Source organism: Pimephales promelas, chromosome 22 (genome assembly GCF_988280905.1).
Source record: "Pimephales promelas chromosome 22, fPimPro1.hap1.1, whole genome shotgun sequence".
NCBI lineage: Eukaryota > Metazoa > Chordata > Actinopteri > Cypriniformes > Leuciscidae > Pimephales > Pimephales promelas.
This window is the reverse complement of record NC_142790.1, coordinates 12405793-12426048: the sequence shown is the minus strand read 5'-3', so window position 1 is coordinate 12426048 and position 20256 is coordinate 12405793. Positions and strand designations below refer to the sequence as shown.

Sequence of the window (20256 nt, the reverse complement as noted above, 5' to 3'; positions counted from 1 at the left end):
TCTGGAACAGAGCCACACTATTGCATCTAAATGAAATTGCTCATGTTTCTGTAATGACCTTAAACATTGAGGGTGACGTCCAACAATATAATATTCCTCATCTTTAATATTTTTGTTATATCCTTGCAGTGGTACAAGATTTTGGTCATACCGCCCACCCCTAATGCTAACTGAAACATTCTTTCTAATTTTGCTACAATCAAGGTTTCAGCTGCATTAAATGTATAAAGATGCATGCATAATAAGATTCCCAAATCAAACACTTGTTTCGAGATTAAAACTCCACGAAAGGATTAAATACGAGAATCTGCAGAGCAGAGAAAGGAGCTTCGCTCTATGGGAGATGAAAATCTCCAAGGACAAGCAAGCGGCCCTGAAAGCCTTCAAATAGCTTTGTGATTGCTCTCCAAACGAATACGCACAAGCCTTCTAAACACTGAACTGTTACTGCCAGCTTTCTGTCCTCCCAGAGAGCTACGACGGGGAATTCAGAAAAGTGCTGGCAAATTGGGTTTTATAAACATTTTAGTTTGGCTATGTGCAGAGGTCTACTGCCTTGGGTGTAAATGAGGGTTGACAGAACTGAGGATAAGGAGAAATGGTGAAGAATGAGGCATCTGAACAAGCTCTTCAGTCTATAAGAGTATGCAAATAAGGGCTGAAGAGGACACCAAAGGAGCACAAGGGGGTTCAAAAAAAGTTCATCTGTACAGTGCATCTTCAGGCCCTGTGGCAAAAATATGAACCCAGACTGTAATGCAATCCACTGTAGGATTCTGTAGTGCTTGTGTGATGCATTCAGTGTGTGCAGAGGAGATAGCGGGAGGTACGGTGATAATGTGCATTATACTTCCCTACAGAATTCACTGCAGTCTAGAGCAATAAAATATGACCTAATGAGTCAAAAAAAAAAAAAAAAAAAAAAAAAACTCTCTAAACGGTTTGGGAAGCACTCTGTTTATATATATATATATATATATATATTCAGCTCTATTGGTATTTTTAAATATGAAGACAGAACTGAACATACGCAGTTGCCCTGCTTTAGATGAGACTGGAGTGGAAGTGGTACTGAGAAGTGGGTCAGATAGAGGGTCCAGGAAGCTTCTGGTTTGTGATTTGCTGTCTGTATGATTGGCTTCTTCCTCCACAAGCCCCGTTTCCAGAGTCGACTTGGTCTTCTTGCTTTTAACCAGAAGTTCTTTCCCAAAAAATGCTTCCTGTAACACATACATGTTCACAAGTTAATAAAGCAGGCTCAGTGGTAATACATCACGCACAAACACACTAAAGCCCCATCACACAACGCGTTGATCCAGGGAAATTACCAGAACGCCTTCTGTGTGAACGCAAACACGACCCGGGATTGATAATGGCATCGATGCCGGGTCGGGGACCTAGTAACATTGCCGGATTCAGTCCCGGAACGTGTGCTGTGTGAACAAAAGCCAGGACCAAAGGGGTGTGTCATAGTGATAACGCTCGTGCCATCGCGCGACTCTGTTGCTCTAGAAGAAAGTTTGTGTTAGTCATCGACAAAGAAAGGACGAACAAATGTCTGCAAACTGGAATGGAGGAGAGACCAGGAGCTGACATCGTTCACCAGCTTTGTGGAACGGTATGCGTGTGTACATGTTTTCGACATGTTTTCAACGTCTTACCGGGATCTTTAGGGGTTGTGTGTGAACGCACTCACAGATCCCAGCAAATCACTGGCAGTGTGAATGAACCGAAATCAATCCCGGGACAAATGGCGGGTCACACTATTCGTGTATTTTCCGGAATCTCTGTGTGAAAGGGGCTTGACTAATACCTAGATTTCCACATTTTGTGCAAAAACTGTATCAAAAAAGCTAAAATGCCCTAGACCTAAAAAAATAATAATAGTCTAAATTGTAAATAAAACAGATTATTGGATTAGGTTTACAAAATGTCATGTTTAATTCAATGTTTCAATGAAAATTTCTTTCAGTATGGGTGGTTTCTAGTTTGCTAGGGTTTTCTGGGTAATTGCTAGTTGATTTCTAGGGTGATCTGAGTAGTAATTCCAAGACTTTGTTATTACACTGTCTGGATATGTTTTTTTTTCCCGTAATTTTTTCCTTGCAGCGCTTACTGTAATTTTGGCTTGAAATGTCAAAAGGCTGCCACAGTAAAACAAGTTTGTAGCACTATCTAACAGCACCAAATTATCAATGCGATGACTCCCTGCAGTGTTAAAACATTAAAGGCCTAATGTGCTTCAATTTAAATCATTGATTCAAGACATCCCTCTGGTGACGACCTTTAAGTCTGATTTAAGGTTTGACAAACAGAAGCGCCGTACGTGACAGCTGTTAATGCATCAAAGTTAATGCATCACTGCATCTCCATGCTGAGCATGACGGTCTTTTTTAAGAGCAGTGTGTCAACCCTGCACACCCTCACAAAATCCCTGACCACTACATTCATTCTTCAGATCAATCACGTTCAGCTTTGACACGGATACAGGGCTAGTTATGTTTACTGAGAGAACTACCGGTAGCAATTCATGACAAGATACTTTTATCTAAAGTCCACTTACAGGTTTATTCCCCTGGAGTGGCTTGTGGTTTAAATAATGTTCCAGATTCAACACACGTTAAGCTCTATTGACAGCATCTGTGGTCTGTTCTCAATTACCAAAGAAAACAATTTAGAGTCCGGATAGCAAAAACAAGCAAAATAGATTTTTTTCACATGAACCAGACTGCTATTTTTGGCTAACTTGGCCAACGGTTCGCTAGCTAAGAAGTTGGACTGAATACTCAAGTACATTTTCATTTGTCTATTATTTTTTAATTGAGACTACTTTGACAATTAACACAATTATTTTATCAATTGTTGATTCATTAGTTGATGTATTCAATGTTGGTGCTTTTTGACAATTATAATTATACTAAGCTAATTTTTCTGTTTAAATTCAGCAAGAGGACCCATTGGATTTCTTCATTAACGACAACAAGTGATCAGTAAACATTTGATAAAAGAAGCATTTTATTGACCTGTAGGTATGAGGGGAAGACCTCTTCGAGTTTAGTTTTCTTCTTCCTGTATCTCTTCTTGACTTTCTCCAGAGGCTCGCTAACAATGGGAGTATCTGGTTCATTCCAACCTGGTGAGAAGATAAACGTGATGCAACAACTAAGAGTACCGACCAAAATAAATAAGCATCAGAAACAGAGATATCTATACCATACCTTGTTCCTTTTCTGTGAGGTTCTCTGTAAGCGAGCTTGCAGAGTCTTTCTGACTGAGAGACCGCTTGCCTTTTCCCTGGCCTGCTTTGCTCCTCTGACGCACCATAAAGCCACCGATACCTAAAGAAGGAAGAAGGGGAACAAAAATCTAATTTAACTTAAAAAAAAAAAGGAGAAGCTGCTGGACCCCTAAACTGGGTGATCAGGAATTAATAACAAGGCACCCTGGACAGTGACGCCTTGACATTCATCTCCATAATTCAGGACGTATGAATTTTAGGTCAGAAGAGGGTGATTCATCTTTGCTATGCTCCTGGAGGAACCATTTCAGGTAAGTCTATTTCTGGTTGAGCCACATTGGCTGTTTCTGACCCCACAACCCCCACCTCAGCACAGTCCACTGCATGGACACAGAGAGTCAGGACAGACTCTTGGATTGGTTTATGTAATGTAAATAGTGGAAACATTTTTTATTGTAGGATACAGGGATGAAAACTAAATGTAATAAAATGCAATACTAACAAATCAAAGAGCACTTAAAAATGGCTTCACTAATAAACATTTCTTTAGTCTTTATGTATTCACTTCTATCAAAAAATGTAAAAAAAATAAAGTATGGCACATGCAGGGGTGGGGGAACTTTGAAAAACAAAATCTAGATTTGTTCAGAACACTAAAGGTCCCGATTTACTTCAAGCGAAATTGAAGGAAAACTGGTGTTGTGTCATTTCAAACAAAATCAGGCCAAAATGAAGCTTATTTGGGGTTTGACACAGCTTGCCAAAGCTAACTTTCTAGTAAAGTGCTCTCTGACTGGTAAACATCTATAAACTTACATTGGTCATTGGAAATTATGCAATGGGTGCTATGTCTTTGTCATAAAAATCTACATTTATTGTGTTGAGTCCGTAATGGTGAAATGCAAGTAAAAAATTGCACACTGAATAGATGCTTTACAGTAGAAATTTAAGTTGTAATTGTAATTGAAAGCACCACTGACTCTTTTTTTTCATGTTTAAAGGGATAGTTCACTTTGAAATTAATTTTTGATATGTTTTAGCTTACCTCAACAGCATCCAAGATGTAGGTGTCTTTGTTTCCACAGTATTTTCAATTTTGATATTTTTAGGTCAAATCATTATTGTCTATCAGTCATATAATGGAGGTATATGGGGTCCACCCATGGGTTCACCTCAAAGAGCATGCACAGAGAAGTCCAAATTAAACATGATTTAATGACTCGTAAATGTAAGGACACATTGATGGCCTAAGACACGAAACGAGCGGTTTGTTTGAGAAAATGAACAGTATTTATTTCGTTTTTACCTCTTGTACAACTGATCTGAAGGCACGGACTTTTCGGTCTGCGTATGCGTCGGAAGTGATCTCTTGCGCATGTGAAGATTTAAACATATTTAGATATATCGAATTTGTCTTCCATTGCAATTTCCTGTATATACAAATATGTTTAGATCTTCACAGTGAAAGGTAAAACTTCCGAAATCTCGGTGTAAACAATGAGTGATGTACACGCACAAGAGATGTACATGTGCAGACCAAAGCGCCCGTGCCTTCAGATCACTTGGACGTGGCTGTGGTTACACGAGGTAAAAACGATAGAAATACTGTTCGTTTTCTCACACAAACCGCTCGTTTCGTGTCTTAGGCCATCAATGTGTACTTACATTTATGAGTCATTCAATCATGTTTAATTTGGACTTCTCTGTCCATGCTCTTTGAGGTGGACACCATAGACCTCCATTATATGACTGACAGACAACAACGGTTTGACCTAAAAATATCAAAATTGAAAATACCGTGGAAGCAAAGACACCTACATCTTGGATGCCCTTGAGGTAAGCTAAAACATATCAACAAATAATTTCAAAGTGAACTATCCCTTTAATACTGTAAAGCTAGATGCTTTAAAGAAATGTATTGTGTAAAACGGTAAATAACAGGTCTCAAACTCTGCTCCTGGGGACCCATTTTCCTGCAACCGTCATCAAACACATCTGAACCAGCTAAACAAGCTCTTCAGGATTGCTTGAAAATCCCAAGCTGAAGCGGGTTTAATAAAAACTTTGCAGTACAGTGGCAGGAGAAGGGTTGAAGACATCTGCTATATAAATAAACTTGCCTTAAACGACCAAGCAAAATAGTTACTGAGTATTTCAAAAAATAAACACTGAACTTAGATGCAACTAGGGGTGACATGAGGATAAAGCTGTGCAGATACATGTCTATAGAGGATGTTTAAGAGAGAAAAAAACACTAAATGGAGGCCAGTGCTTAAAAAGGACATTACTTTAAAGAGATTACTTTAGTCAGAAAGAAAAAAAAAAAGCTCAGAGAGAACATTCTTTCCAGAGTTCTCCCCGGCTAGGAGCTTTAAAGAGCAAAGCACTGTGGGATGCTATTTAAGGTCCAGAATTTGCAGCCGCACTATTTCACAGTCCAGTGGAGCTGTCCTTTCCGATAAGTGCACCTTTCTCTCTCTCTCGCTCTCTCTCACCCGGTCGGTACGGCTTCCTTTTCCTCTTCTTGTTGCCGTCGACCCCTTTCAGGTGGTCATCACAGGGCTCACGCTCGGGGCTGGAGTCAGATTTCCCATCACAGTCCATCGGATCGCCCTCTGCAATGCAGCCAAACAACACAGAGCACTGTAGATGCTGACAGAATATTCTCTAAACCACACAAAGATACATGGTTTCTTTTATGAGGTTCATTCTGATTGGCAATTAAAAACCTTAAGATAATTTTATTGTGGCAATAAAAAAAACAACTATTATACAATAAAAATTTCACTTCATTTTTTTACGATTTTATAATAGAATAAAATGATCTCCAGCCCTCCCTAAATAGGACAATCGCTTTAGAGAATGGATGGACTAGCCTGGCAAGCCAGACCTACATCTAGATGTTAGGTCTGGGAACTCAACAATTGGCATACCTCAATCCGAAGGGCCGGGATAAACGTTTGTCTTTAAATATCCCTCTGCACGCAATAGGATATAGCGCTACAACCAAACAGAGCAACGAACGGAGTATCCGGTCGTCAAAACTCCAAACACATCTTCCTTTTTTAAGAATGACTTAAGTGAGGTTCTCTTAACTCCAAGTCATCCAGAGTCGCGGCCAAAGCCAAATCGAAAGACCGCTGTTCGCCAACAGCATCTTGTTTGTTTTCAAGTAGCTGGGAAATCACCTATGGAAATCATGGAGCGGGACCGTCACAACTCTGGCGTCATTGTGTTAAGCTCGTCCACCAACTCTATACACGATGTGATTGGCCTGACCGGAGTTTGGTTTTTCCACTTCGAAAGCCAACGGAGAGTTGCTAGACCACTAGGGTGCATCTAGATTTCTAGGCTATGGATGGTTTCTAGGCTATACATAATTTGTTTCATGGGGTGGAAATCATGTGGTAACAATCATGTGGTAAAGTCTAAACATACGGAGACGGAGTTATTATTTAAAGGGTTAGTTCACCCAAAAATGAAAATTCTGTCAGTATTTACTCACCCTCATGTTGTTCCAAATCTCCATGTGTTTATTTGTTCTGCTATACACAATGGAAGATATTTGGAGGAATGTTTTAATCAAACAGATCTCATTCCCCATTGACTACCATAGCAGGAAAAACATACTATGGTAGTCAATGGGGAATGAGATCTGTTTGATTAAAACATTCCTCCAAATATCTTCCTTTGTGTTTAGCAAAACAAATAAACACATAGAGGTTTAGAACAACATGAGGGTGTGTAAATACTGACAGAATTTTCATTTTTGGGTGAACTAACCCTTTGAAGTCGTAAATTGCAATTTTATATAGTATGCTCTGGCAGTGAGGGGGTTAAACTGTTGGCCCTATTCCTCATCATTACCCCCCGCCTGTTCTCTCAGACTGGTGCTCTGATGGAGGGGTTGGCCATTAATTCAGTTAGAGCCGTCCAGCCTCTGATCACTGGAATGCAAAGGCAGGTATAATTTGCTGACTGCTGTTTCAAAGGCTCTCTTCTCTCTCCAAGTCAAATTCATTACACGGCTCACCTTCCTGTGGATTTCTCTCTCGCTCTCTCCACTGTTGTTCTTTTTTTACATTTTCAACAAATCTTTTCTTTTTTTAAATCTATTTTTCTACATTATTCTGTCTTTTTCAGTTATGTTCAGCTGTGTGATGGCTGTCATCACCAAGTAACAATCACCGTCAAAGTGGCACAATAAAGTCTAAGCCAGATATTTTATTATGATTCCAATTTTTTTAGAAAACTAAAACTATAAACATATTTAGAATATTTGAAATAAAATAAATGAGATCATAAATTAGCTCAAAATCAAATCAATCAATCAATCAATCAAATCAATCAATCATTTCAGTTAGTACCTTTAAGCCCTGAAGGCATTTTTTGAGTTGTTTTTTGAGACATACATGGCTGATAAGAGACAAAAAAATTACATTTCTTTCTTATTTGACTTACAATAACCCAGGAAGGAAATAAGGTAGGAGGTCAAATCTTTTTTTTTTTTTTGGTAATAGTGCTGTCAAACGATTAAAATATTTAATCGCGATTAATCGCATTAATGTCATAGTTAACTCGCGATTAATCGCACATTTTTTTCTATTCTAAATGTTTTTTTAATTTCTTTTTGTTACATTATTTTTTTCTCATTTTAATGCTTGGAATGTGGCAAAAGGTCGAAAAGTTCAAGGGGGCCAAATACTTTTGCAAGGCACTGTATATAAAGTTTTAAAAAACACAATCAGACACAATAAAGTTTAAAAAACCACAAGCAGGTTACACAAGCAAGCTGTGTGTTCTATGTCATAGATCAAAACGGGAAAATATTTAGAGGCTCTGTTCACCACAGACCATTTCAGGCGATTTAACAAAAACCCATTCAAAAATCCCATAAGATTTAGAGCGAGGGAACCGTAATGCTAAAATGCTAACTCACTTCCGCGTTTTGGCCTACAGAGTGATGTCGTAACTTCGGCACTCTATTTGGCAACTTTTTAAAAGTAAACTTTCCATTCAGAATCTTAGGGCATCCATTTCGGCGTCATCCACTCAAAACGTAAGGTTACTATTTGGCCGGCTCGCAAGCCGAAACGAGTGTGTGCGACACAAAACATCCTCGTTTTGTTGCTTCTTCGACCAAAGCGCAAGCGGATCTAGACCAAAACAACAGGCACGTCGCAAACACACGTTTCGGCTTGTGGGCCGGCTTTGAGTGGGTGACGAGCGGAATACGCCAAAATGGATCTGGACGCATGCCGCGTCCTGTTGCAAAAGCATGTGAAAAAAACACAAAGTTTGCTAGGACAAAAAGACCGTTAAAAATTAACGCCGTTAAAATGGGTTTGCGTTAACGCCGTTAATAACGCGTTAAACTGACAGGCTTAGTAATGGCATTTGGAACCAAGGTACCCTTTTTGTTTAGCCCTTAAAGCAGGGGTTCTCAAACATTTTGGTGCCAAGGACCCCTTTCAGGGGAAAAAAAATTCCAAGGACCCCCCTCATATTTATAACAGTTATTGAGCACAAAGTTAATGTGTGAGTGGCTAATGAAATATTTTTGCACAAAATTAATGGTCTCCACCCAGGGTACTATGCAGGAATTTCTAAATAGCCTACTGAGGTCCCAAAAGTGATCTTGCTAGGAATCACTTAGGATCCCTCACTTAGGAATTTTTGATGTTCTTGATCTACACATGTGCATTTTAAGGAGTTTTAAGGCCCCACAATTGGATAACTATAGATTTAGAAGCAGTGTCAGTGGGCAGTGGCATACATTTTTTTTGTCAAGATGTCACGAAACACAATCACATATTCCAATCAGGAATGGCCTTAAAAGAGAAATGTTTCAATTAGGCCTATTCTGCACACAAATAAAGCCCATAAGCCTATAAATATAATGATAATGGCATTATGTTTAACAGGTGCGTGTGTTGTTAATTTGAGCTACTGTAATTAGCTAAAAAAAAAAAACATACAGTATATGTTAAATATATGAATCCATAATGTTAATCTCATGGGCACAGTATGTTTCTCTTGACCTGCTTTTTCCTTTGTTAAAGTTGAGCTTGATTTAATACTTTGGAAACTGATTGTTTCCGTCGTTTTACAACACTTTTACCTAAAAGAGTAGTTTATGTTAATTTAGGCCTACATCTTATCTCGCACTTTATGACCGTTGAGTGAAACGTCGTGCGGGGATTCGCGTCGTGCGGGGAACTTTGAGTTCACTCCGACTCAAACATTTTGACATTGAGCTGTCGTTGTTAGTCTGCTGAAGCACCTCAGACGAGAAGGACAGTATCATCGCGATGTGCATCCTTGCAACCTCAATTGTGGGTACGGCCCTGTCACTATGCACTTTTATTTTGATAATGATCAGACTTCTAATGTCAAATGTACAGGAGCAGTGCTAACTGACTATTGTGCGCGCACGCGAGACGCCGGCGCGCGATTATTTTTCCTCAGCAGTGGAAACAGCAATACTCTTATTTATGGTCATAGATAAGACAAGAGTGCATCATCCGAAACGGTAAAGTGTCCATTTTTTTATTTGTGTATAGGCTACATTATAAATGACTACAAAATGTCATGCCTTTTAAAAATACAGAAAAGAACCGGATGCGGGTTCATGCCGTCTCTCTGTCTCCTTTCTGGCGCACGTCCCGCAAAATCAACAGCAGCGAATAGTCTACTTGACGCACAGACATAGATTATCTATAGAAAACTTTAAGTGTCTACTTTGTATTGTTTGATGTTAAATGCATTATATAAGTTACTAGCATTTTATAAATAAATAGCATGTTTTCAGATGATAAAGAAAACCTGACTCATAGCACGGAAAAAACGTTAGGTTGTTATAAATTATTTCGCGGACCCCCTGGCTTTAGCTCACGGACCACCAGGGGTCCGCGGACCCCACTTTGAGAACCACTGCCTTAAAGAACTATATAGACATTTTAATAAAATGACAAAACAATAAAATCAAAACTTTAACTAAAATAATGGTAATGGTATATTAATGATACTTAACAACACTGGTTTGATTTGGAACTGGTCCCTGAAAACAAAATCTAGTGGTAAAGTAGTAATTGATCAAATATGATCAATAATATGATAACATTTAAGCACAAACACATGATTTACCTCTACTGTCATCCATATCTCCGTCCCTGAAGAGTTCAGACTGAGGGTCAGGGGGCGTCTGCAGCACGGCAACACTGTTCTGATTGATGATCTTCAGCTTTAGTTTAGGTTTGGGTCGTCTGCGGCGGGCAGCTGGGACACATAAACTCTGGAGCTGGCACAAGCCCGACTCAGTCAGACACACGCCATCTTTAGTATACGTCCGTTGGAATTCTGGCACAGAGCAGAAACACAGCAATAATGATTGCAAAAGTGCTCAGAGAAATGGAGTAACATAAATTTTAAGCGACATAATTGTTACACAGCAAATCTGTTGAAGCTGAGTGCGCAATGATCAAAAACAGTATTTATAAATACCATTTTCCTTGACTTTTGCAAGAATCTGAGTCACTAAAGGAGGCTCGCTGATGTCCATGAGCTTTGCCACTGTGCCACCTGTAACAATACACAGTAAGAGGAAGATGGAAGCTTGACTTATTCCAGGGTTAACAGTGCATAATAACAGTCATTTGTTTAGTTATTTATTGATAAGGGGACAGTCTGGAGCCATTAAAGGCAGATGACATTAACTGCTGTTTCATTCACACGAACAGGTTGCAGCTTGATTTCAAATTCAGGCCATCTGCTTTTTTTAATGAACCACATCTAGAGCAAACTTTCATTGACCAAAACACTCTAGTTTTCATCTGTTAAAGAAGAATCAAGCATCAAACGTCCTCCATAATACAGACATATACCAGAGAGAATACCTGAAGCGTCATCACTTGAGGTTAGATTAGGGCATTTTTGTTGAGACATGCAGCAAAATCAGTTTTTTTAGGCATATCTAACTCATATGTGTTTAGTTTTGTAGTTTGAACAACCAAAGCAAGCCATGAAATCAATTTAAAAACTGTGATATTCGGAAATATGAAAACTCCAGTGGCATGGATTCATGGAAATCTTCTTAGAAAAAGACAATTATGGTGATACACACCAAGAACTTAACTGTAAATCCAAGAACTGTAAAAATATTCCTAAATGCAATTCTGGAAAATTTCTTAAGAAGCTCTCAAACATTTTCTAAAGAACTTTTTTTTTTCAATCTTAAGATAAAAAAGACGACACATTTTTGCCATTATCTGATTGTATGGCAGTTGCAGTTGCAAGGCATGTACTGTATGGCTGGGGGCATCCTACGAATTGCAACTGAAAAAAAAAATTGGTTATCACTTTTGACCATTAGGTGGCGCTGTCACCAACTTGATGTGGTGTGGTCAGTGTTAGGTGACAATAAAAATACAAAGTTTGGTGTCAACATGCCGTAGCGTTGCAGAGTTACAACCTCAGAATCAGATTGGCATCATGCCATTTAATTGTTAAATGCGTTATTCGAAAACAGTATGGTCAATCAAAAAGCTTTTACCCACATAGTCTAAAGATGATCTGAGCCAATTTTGGTGAAATTTCGACCAAGGGTCTAAGAGTATTTAAAGGAAAAGCAGGTATTCAAAGAAATTCAAAAAAGGCGAACAGTGATTGGTATGACACAATGAATCGATGCAGACCAGTTTAATCAACATAGGCAAAATTAATCAAAAGATATTAGCATTTATTGAAATTTCATAATAATTGTTGACCCCCATAGACATATACACTAGACCTCACCTTGGGGTTCTAAGCATGCGTCAAAACCGCCGCCATCTTGGAACAGGGGTCTTGTCATAGGAAGTAGCTAAGTAACGCTGCTATCTCTGCCTTTACTTTGAATTCATTGATGGTGGCGGACTTTTGTGCAGCGTATGATGTTCACGGATGAAATCTGAACGTCAAGAATGTTTTTTTTGTTTTTTTTAAATGTTTTTTTTCTTTCTGGAATCAATGATAAATACATGTCTGACCGTTGGAACAAACCAAAAAAACAAGAAAAATCGCAATCATGATGATTTATGGTGATTTTATTTCCGTTAGACCTGTGTCTGATGCATTAAAGTGGAGGGGCTCCCCTGTTTCAAGATGGCGGTTCTATTGACGCATACGTTCCAATGAACTACCGTCGCCAAGGTGAGGTCTAGTGTATATGTCTATGGTTGACCCCAAGGTGGCACTGTTCTGAAAGTTTGAGGACCTTTAAGAGAAGATGCAGATGACCCATTACAATTTTCAAATATAGCCTTTCCTCCATTTTTATGTGATCTTCAAATTTGTTTGCACGTTATTCAAGAACGGTTTAGTTTATCGAAAAGCTTTCAATAACTTTTTGCCAGGGCTGTCTGAAGATGATGTAAGCTAATTTTGCTAAATAAGCTAAACATTTGACAAACCTGTCAAACAACGCCAGGCAAAATTTAAATGGCGGAAACATGATGGAAAACTAAATCAAAGGGTGCAATAGACCCCTTTTCAGTTGGTAAACATGGTGACGTTTTTTTTGTGGGCGGAGCTTAGGTGGAGGCAGAACGATCCCTCTGGCCGCTTCACTAACGCTAGTTAGCAAGGATTGTTAGTTTGTTTTTTAACAATGACTGGAGAAAATCCGATATTATCTTAATGTGTAAGGTCACTCAGTGTCCAGGACCATGATTGTTATTTCCAAATGTTATCTTTAACAGACGGAACCAGATTGGCCGACCCGTAGCTGCCTACACGCTCACTCAATGGATGGATGATCTGACAGGATTAACGTTACGTTACCTCGGTTGAGTGGCCTGACTTCTACACCTACCTTATAGAGAAACCGATTGTAAATAGAAACTGAGGGCATATAAATCTTTAGATGCCTACATGGTCCTGTACAAGACTTGTGTGTACGATCCGCAGTTCTGCCGAGCCAGCGCCGAGACCACGACAATGTAAAGAGTGACATTACAGTGCGATTTTAATGATGTGAATATTTTCTAGAAATAAAAGTTCCAGATACAGCAAAATTATTTTTCATCAATTCTTGCACCAAACAACACAACAAGATGACATTTAATAATAGTAACAATAATTTAAGCTCCTTATTATGTAGCCAAATCTGTGCTGTTTTGTATTGCCCGCCTCCAGTTTTCACTTTGTTCGTGACGTAACTATGACGTCGGCGCAAAAGGGGTCTATATAGAGGAATCAGTGGAATTTATATATTTTTCTTTCTAGCCCGAACGGTTAAAATGTTATTAGCATGAACATGAGTGCAAATTTGGACAGTTGGTGGCGCTAAAGTGATTGAGTCAGATTTTCCAAAATTGCTGTGTTAAATGTTGAGGATGTCCTCTATCTTTGTGCCAAATTGCATCATTTTCCTGAAAGTGCTTCTATGGGCTACCATACACTTAATGGTGGAAGAAGAAGAAGAAACAGGAATATATATTCTTAATAATGTTGCACATATCCAGCCCCAGAGATTTGTAGCTCTTACCAGAAGTTGGCATGGTGTGCATTCTACATAGAGAGCAGTCAAAGCCCTCATCCGCTGCATTCTCCACCTCTTCATCAGAGTTCAGCCCTTGACATGAGGCATGAACCCACCTGAAGACCATACACCATGATTAGGCCACATTCATAATAACCAGACATCCAGGATGTAAATATCACAGGCTCAATGCATTGAATATTCCTCTCCATCAACACCTGCATTTATTCATATACTAATCTACTGCTGAGCCATTTCCAATGATACTCTTTTATTCTGCCGTTATGACATTTGGCATGATAGAGTGCCGCCCACCTGTCACACTGCCGGCACTGTAGGATGAGCTCTTCCTCTCTGTAATTGCGCGCGCACACGGGACACACAGTGAGACTCGCACATGGGCCGCATTGCGTGTAGTTGTTCTGCCAGTCACACCGCAGGCCGGGGGACGTGGCTCCACACTGAGTACACAACACGCACCTGATGGAGAACAATGTAGTTACACACATATATAACATAGATTAGTGTGCAAAGACACATTATCCCAGATACACACATTTTTAATCATAAATGTCTAAACCCGATCCTTTCACGCTCATTTTGTAGCCTTTCTGTGAATGGACACACCTCTTGTTTGCACATGGCTTAGCATCGACTACGCTGCCCAAAAAATAAATATTTAAATGGCTTCAACCCAAGTAAAGCTCTGACCGAATGCTTCACAATGTAATGCAAATCCAGTCTGTTTGAACGAGGATTACACGTGACATTACAGCAAATATGTATGAAATCCATTTCGATCTTGTTTGAAAACAGCTACTAAAGATCAAGAAGGTGTTAGATTGGTAGAGAGAAAGAGAGAAAAAAACAATATAAGGGGACACAAAGAGAGATTTGAGGCTAACAAAGATATAAAGCTAAAGTATTGAGAGTGGGAGATACATTTAAATGGAAGAAATTGAGAATGTCACAGACTCGTGAATCCATGGCATCTGTAAAGAAAATGCATGGGTATTTCACCCCAAAATCAAAATAAAGAAATAAGAAACTATATTTTAGAAAATCAAGCTTTTGGAAAAGAAACTGAAGCCCATTTTAGGATCATTTGGACTTTGCATTTTGACATTATGAAATAACTTCAAGACCATTAAGCACATTATTCTCGCAAATTAGTCCACACGACTAATGCACTATACACGCACCTAAAGGATTATTAGGAACACCTGTTCAATTTCTCAATCCAATTATCTAATCAACCAATCACAGGCAGTTGTTTCAATGCATTTAGCGGTTTGTTCCTGGTAAAGACAATCTCCTGAACTCCAAACTGAATGTCAGAATGGGAAAGAAAGGTGATTTAAGCAATTTTGAGCGTGGCATGGTTGTTGGTGCCAGACGGGCCGGTCCGAGTATTTCCCAATCTTCTCAGTTACCGAGATTTTCACACACAACCATTTCTAAGGTTTACAAAGAATGGTGTGAAAAGGGATAAAAATCCAGTATGCGGCAGTCCTGTGGGTGAAAATACCTTGTTGATGCTGGAGGTCAGAGGAGAATGGGCCGATTGATTCAAACTGATAGAAGAGCAACTTTGACTGAAATAACCACTCGTTACAACCGAGGTATGCAGCAAAGCATTTGTGAAGCCACAACACACACAACCTTGAAGTGGATGGGCTACAACAGCAGAAGACCCCACCGGGTATCACTCATGTCCTCTACAAATAGGAAAAAGAGGCTACAATTTGCAAGAGCTCGCTATAATTGGACAGTTGAAGACTAGAAGAATGTTGCCTGGTCTGAATCTCGATTTCTGTAGACATTCAGATGGTATTGTATTGGTATTGGATGGTATTCAGATGGTAGAGTCGGAATTTGGTGTAAACAGAATGAGAACATGGATCCATCATGCCTTGTTACCACTGTGCAGGCTGGTGGTGGTGGTGGTGTAATGGTGTGGGGGATGTTTTCTTGGCACACTTTAGGCCCCTTAGTGCCAATTGGGCATCGTTTAAATGCCACAGCCAACCTGAGCATTGTTTCTGACCATGTCCACCCCAATATGGCCACCATGTACTCATCCTCTGATGGCTACTTCCAGCAGGATAATGCACCATGTCACAAAGTTGGAATCATTTCAAATTGGTTTCTTGAACATGACAATGAGTTTACTGTACTAAAATGGCCCCCACAGTCACCAGATCTCAACCCAATAGACCATCTTTGGGATGTGGTGGAACGGGAGCTTCGTGCCCTGGACAACTGTAAGATGCTATACTATCAGTATGGGCCAATATTTCTAAAGAATGCTTTCAGCACCGTTGAATCAATGCCACGTAGAATTAAGGCAGCGCTGCCTTAAGGCGAAAGGGGGTCAAACACAGTTTTAGTATGGTGTTCCTAATAATCCTTTAGGTGAGTGTACATACCAATGGTTCTGAAGCCATATGATAGCTTTAATTTAACTTGTTATTCATGGAAAATGATCCCCTCTACTACTCAAAATTCACATTCACGCAAACTCACAACCAAATTTATATTCACAAAACTAGTTTCACAAATGAAATAATATTTACAGACTTCACATTTCAACACTGATTGCTGAATCTGCATTTGCAAATTGCCATGTGTGTATGAAACGGTCTGTCTATTTTAAGACTTTCCTGCCAGGCACAGATTTACAGATAAATGTTCTTTTTTTTTTTCTTTTTTTTTTCAAATGTTATTGAGCCAAAGCATCTGTGAATCATATTTTGAGACTATCCTTACAGAAATCTCACTTTTCATCCTTCATATTCAAACTTGCAACAAATGCATTAAAAAAATAATTAATTTATACAATTCTGTAACAAATTAATGCAAGTAATGCATTTTATTGTTCACTTTCGACTAAGTTTAATAATTCTCACAATATTTGTGCAACTCTCTTCTTCCGCTCTGTAAGTAATATCTTTCCAGAGAGATCTTTTTTTTTAATTTATTTGTGCTATTACATGAAATTTGTCTTCAATGATGGCTTTGAACTTCATATTAGTTCAGCTAGTAGTTTTTGTTGTGGTATCAAAATTTTAATCAAAAGCTGTGAAATTGTACTGGTATCTAAAATTTTGGTAGCTTATATAAAATACATATATATTTATACTGTATATACATATATATATACACACATATACATATATATATATGTACAGGGGTTGGACAATGAAACTGAAACACTGGCCAATGTTGGAGGTTTCACATCTATATGCCTGGCGGCCAATCTTCAGAGTGAAGCACGGGTGGATCAGTGATGGTTTGAGCTCCAATATCATGACAATCCTGATTGTATTTGATGGACACGACACTGCCGAGGACTACCAAACCCTTCTGGAGGATCATGGGCACCTGATGCTCAAACCGTGTATCAGCATGATCATGCACCAACACACACAGCAAGACTTGTGACAGAAGGGTTTGATGAAGATGAAAGTGACGTTGAACATCTCCCATGGTCTGACAGTCACCAGATCTGAATATTATTGAGGTGTTTTGGAGGAGCGAGTCCACCAGCATCATATAGTGACCTGGAGAATGTTCTGGAAGAGGAACGGCTCATAATCCCTCTGGTCACTGTGAAGGACTTCTATCTGTCAATTGGTGCTGTATTTGGATGCAAAATGAGGCCCTCACCATACTAACAAATTATTGTGTTGTAAAACCAGGTGTTTCAGTTTCATTGTCCAACCCCTGTGTGTATATATATATATATACACACACATATACATATACATACATATATATATATATATATATATATATATATATATATATATATATATATATATATATATATGTAAAGATGAAGACAGAACTACTAAAAAGTACTAAACTGGGCTGTGATCAAAGCTGCTTCAAATTTTAGAGAAGACTGTGTGTGCGTGTGTGTGAGATTGTACATACCACTTGCACTTCCAGCTGCCTTTGGGTACATTCTGCAGTGGTGGGTCCAGACAGTATGTGTGGTAGCTAATGTCACAGTCATCACAGAGCAGTAAGCGCCCGGGGTCACTGGCCTGCCCACATGCCTCACACACTGTGCACTCCAGACAACGCCAGCCTTTACTCAACACCACTTTTGTGATCTAAAATGGGAACACACACACACCTGAGGTCAGAGGTCACAGGTCAAGCACTAGTCTAAAGGGCAATGGAGGGTTATAAATTTAGCAGGCAATTATCAGGATGGATATAAAAAACACAAAGAACACAACTGTTAGATGTCTCTAGAGTCAGAGGTATTTGTCAGAAGGATTTGCTGGTATTTACAGATCAATTTATGTGGGTGGTGATAATTCAATCCAACCACATCGTCCCATACTAAACAAGCATGTCCAATCAGCCTACTGTTCACTGGCACCTGGGTTTGTATTCCACAGGGGAAAGGGATCATTTTATTCATATTAATAAAGGGAAATTTACATATATAGGCTCGACATGACAGCAATTTGGAGATCAGAGAGAATAGTTCAAATAAAAATTTAAATTATGTCATTATTTTCTCTGCTTCATGTCATTCCGAACCAGAGTTCATGCAACTCTTTTCCATAAAGAATGACCACTGGCTGCCAAACTCCAAAAGAGCACTATAAAAAAAGTCCACATAACTCTATAATGAGCCCTCAATTATAGAGTTAGTTCACACACACACACACAAAAAAAAGAATTGCCATCCTTTACTCTAACCCTCATTCCGGTCCAAACCAACAAGATAACCGTTGAAGATATATATTTTCAAAAATATTTATTTTTGCCTTTATCATGAGAGGACATTAAGTAGACAGGAAGTGAAGTGGGACAGGATCGGGAAAGGTCCATGAGGCGGGACTCGAACTCAGATCGCCCGAAATGAAACGGCGCAACCAAAAACTCTGAGCTTCAAAAAGTTTGTACATAAACCATTGTAAAAGTACTCCATACAATTTAAGCTGTTTATTCCAAGTCTTCTAAGAGACACGATCAATTTATGCAATGAACAGGAAAGCTCAACTCTACTTGCTTGACGTGCAAGAACAAAATGAAATGGTGTGTGCGTTGATCAACGTTTACATGTGGATAATATAAAGCAACTGTCTCCTCAGAAGACTCGGGTAAAAGCACTGAATTCATATGGATTACTTTTATGATGTCTTAACGAAAGTTTGAAGCTTGACAATTTTGGTGTATTGTACATTTAATAAAGGGACAGAAATCTCTCAGGTTTAAGTAAAAAGATCTTTGTGTTTCGAGAATAAATAAAAGTATCATGGGTTTGGAATGACATGACCAAATGTATTATTTTTGGGTAAACCAGCCCTTTAAGTCAAAATGTCCTCTCTGCTGCAGCTCTCAAATTTCATTCAAACTTGTCCACATTTCATCATGGCACCTCAATATGTGTTGAGGCCTGTTTTGACACTAAAAAAAATCAGTCATGAGTCATGAAACACTAAGGACCTATGATGTTTGATGATTAACAACTGTTTGACATACAAAGCTATCGTATGGATTTAGAATATTTTAGACTATTTTTATAATATGGTGTTTATTTTTATATTTGACAGAATAAATTAACATCCACTTTCCATGTATGGAAAGGATTAGCTTGCATTTCTAACGCATTAACTAGTATTTCTCGTTTTTCTAAAGGTTTAGAACAGTGTGAGGGTGAGTAAATGGCATAATTTTCATCAATTATCTTTAAATAAATATCCTTATTCTGTTATCTGGGATAAGAGCAATTATCTTCAGCAGCTGTGATTAGTCAGCTGCTTGCACAGACCAATGGATAAATGAATGAGAGGTAGACAGCTCTTTCACAGAAGCTGGCTAGCTCAGAACAGAAGACATCTGGGCATGATATCTGCCAATTACATATTGGATTTGAAAAAAAGAAAAAAGAAAACGTGTGTATGTTGTGCATAGTTATGGAATGGATAATACCAAGTTCTACATTCTGATGGGATAAGCCATATTTGAAGCTGTGGTAAAACAGCTGATAAATGTTCACCTGCACACACAGGTCAGCTGAATTTTATTTGAATGTACTGATCTGAAACAAAAGGATGGACTGTATGTTGCTTGGCAACCTTAATCAGCCTTCAGATAAGCTAATGAATTACATTAGGAATTCACCACAAGGGATATGCGTTCCCTCAGGTGGTCCTTAAGTAAACACCAGGGGGTAAAGATTAGCATTTTAAATTGCTTGAAAACCCCATGAAATTACAATTGGTAATACAATATCAGGGCTGTCAAAAATCACAATAGTCAATCATTTAAAGGGATACTCCACTTTTTTTTGGAAATAGGCTCAACAGTTGAGTTTTACTGTTTTCACATCCAATTGGTCCCATACTATTCCATAGTAGGAAAAATATATATACTATGGAAGTCAATGAGACCAGAAACTGTCTGGTTACTGATATTCTTCCAAATATCCAAAAAATCAGCTGAATGGATTCGAAAACGGTAAAACCCAACT

General features: G+C 38.8%; 1 protein-coding gene across 9 annotated transcripts in view; it reads right to left on the bottom strand.

Moving 5' to 3' along the window:
• kmt2ca (lysine (K)-specific methyltransferase 2Ca) overlaps positions 1-20256 on the bottom strand; it is a 207954-nt gene that overhangs the window by 41990 nt on the left and 145708 nt on the right. For all 9 annotated transcript variants that reach the window (XM_039666622.2, XM_039666620.2, XM_039666621.2 and 6 more), the window contains 9 exons: positions 17697-17878; positions 14073-14237; positions 13764-13873; positions 10742-10819; positions 10385-10597; positions 5734-5853; positions 3219-3338; positions 3024-3133; positions 1031-1220 (listed from right to left, as the gene is read on the bottom strand). In XM_039666622.2, the coding sequence (XP_039522556.2) occupies positions 1031-1220; positions 3024-3133; positions 3219-3338; positions 5734-5853; positions 10385-10597; positions 10742-10819; positions 13764-13873; positions 14073-14237; positions 17697-17878 (1288 nt within the window). The remainder of the gene's footprint in view (positions 1-1030; positions 1221-3023; positions 3134-3218; positions 3339-5733; positions 5854-10384; positions 10598-10741; positions 10820-13763; positions 13874-14072; positions 14238-17696; positions 17879-20256) is intronic.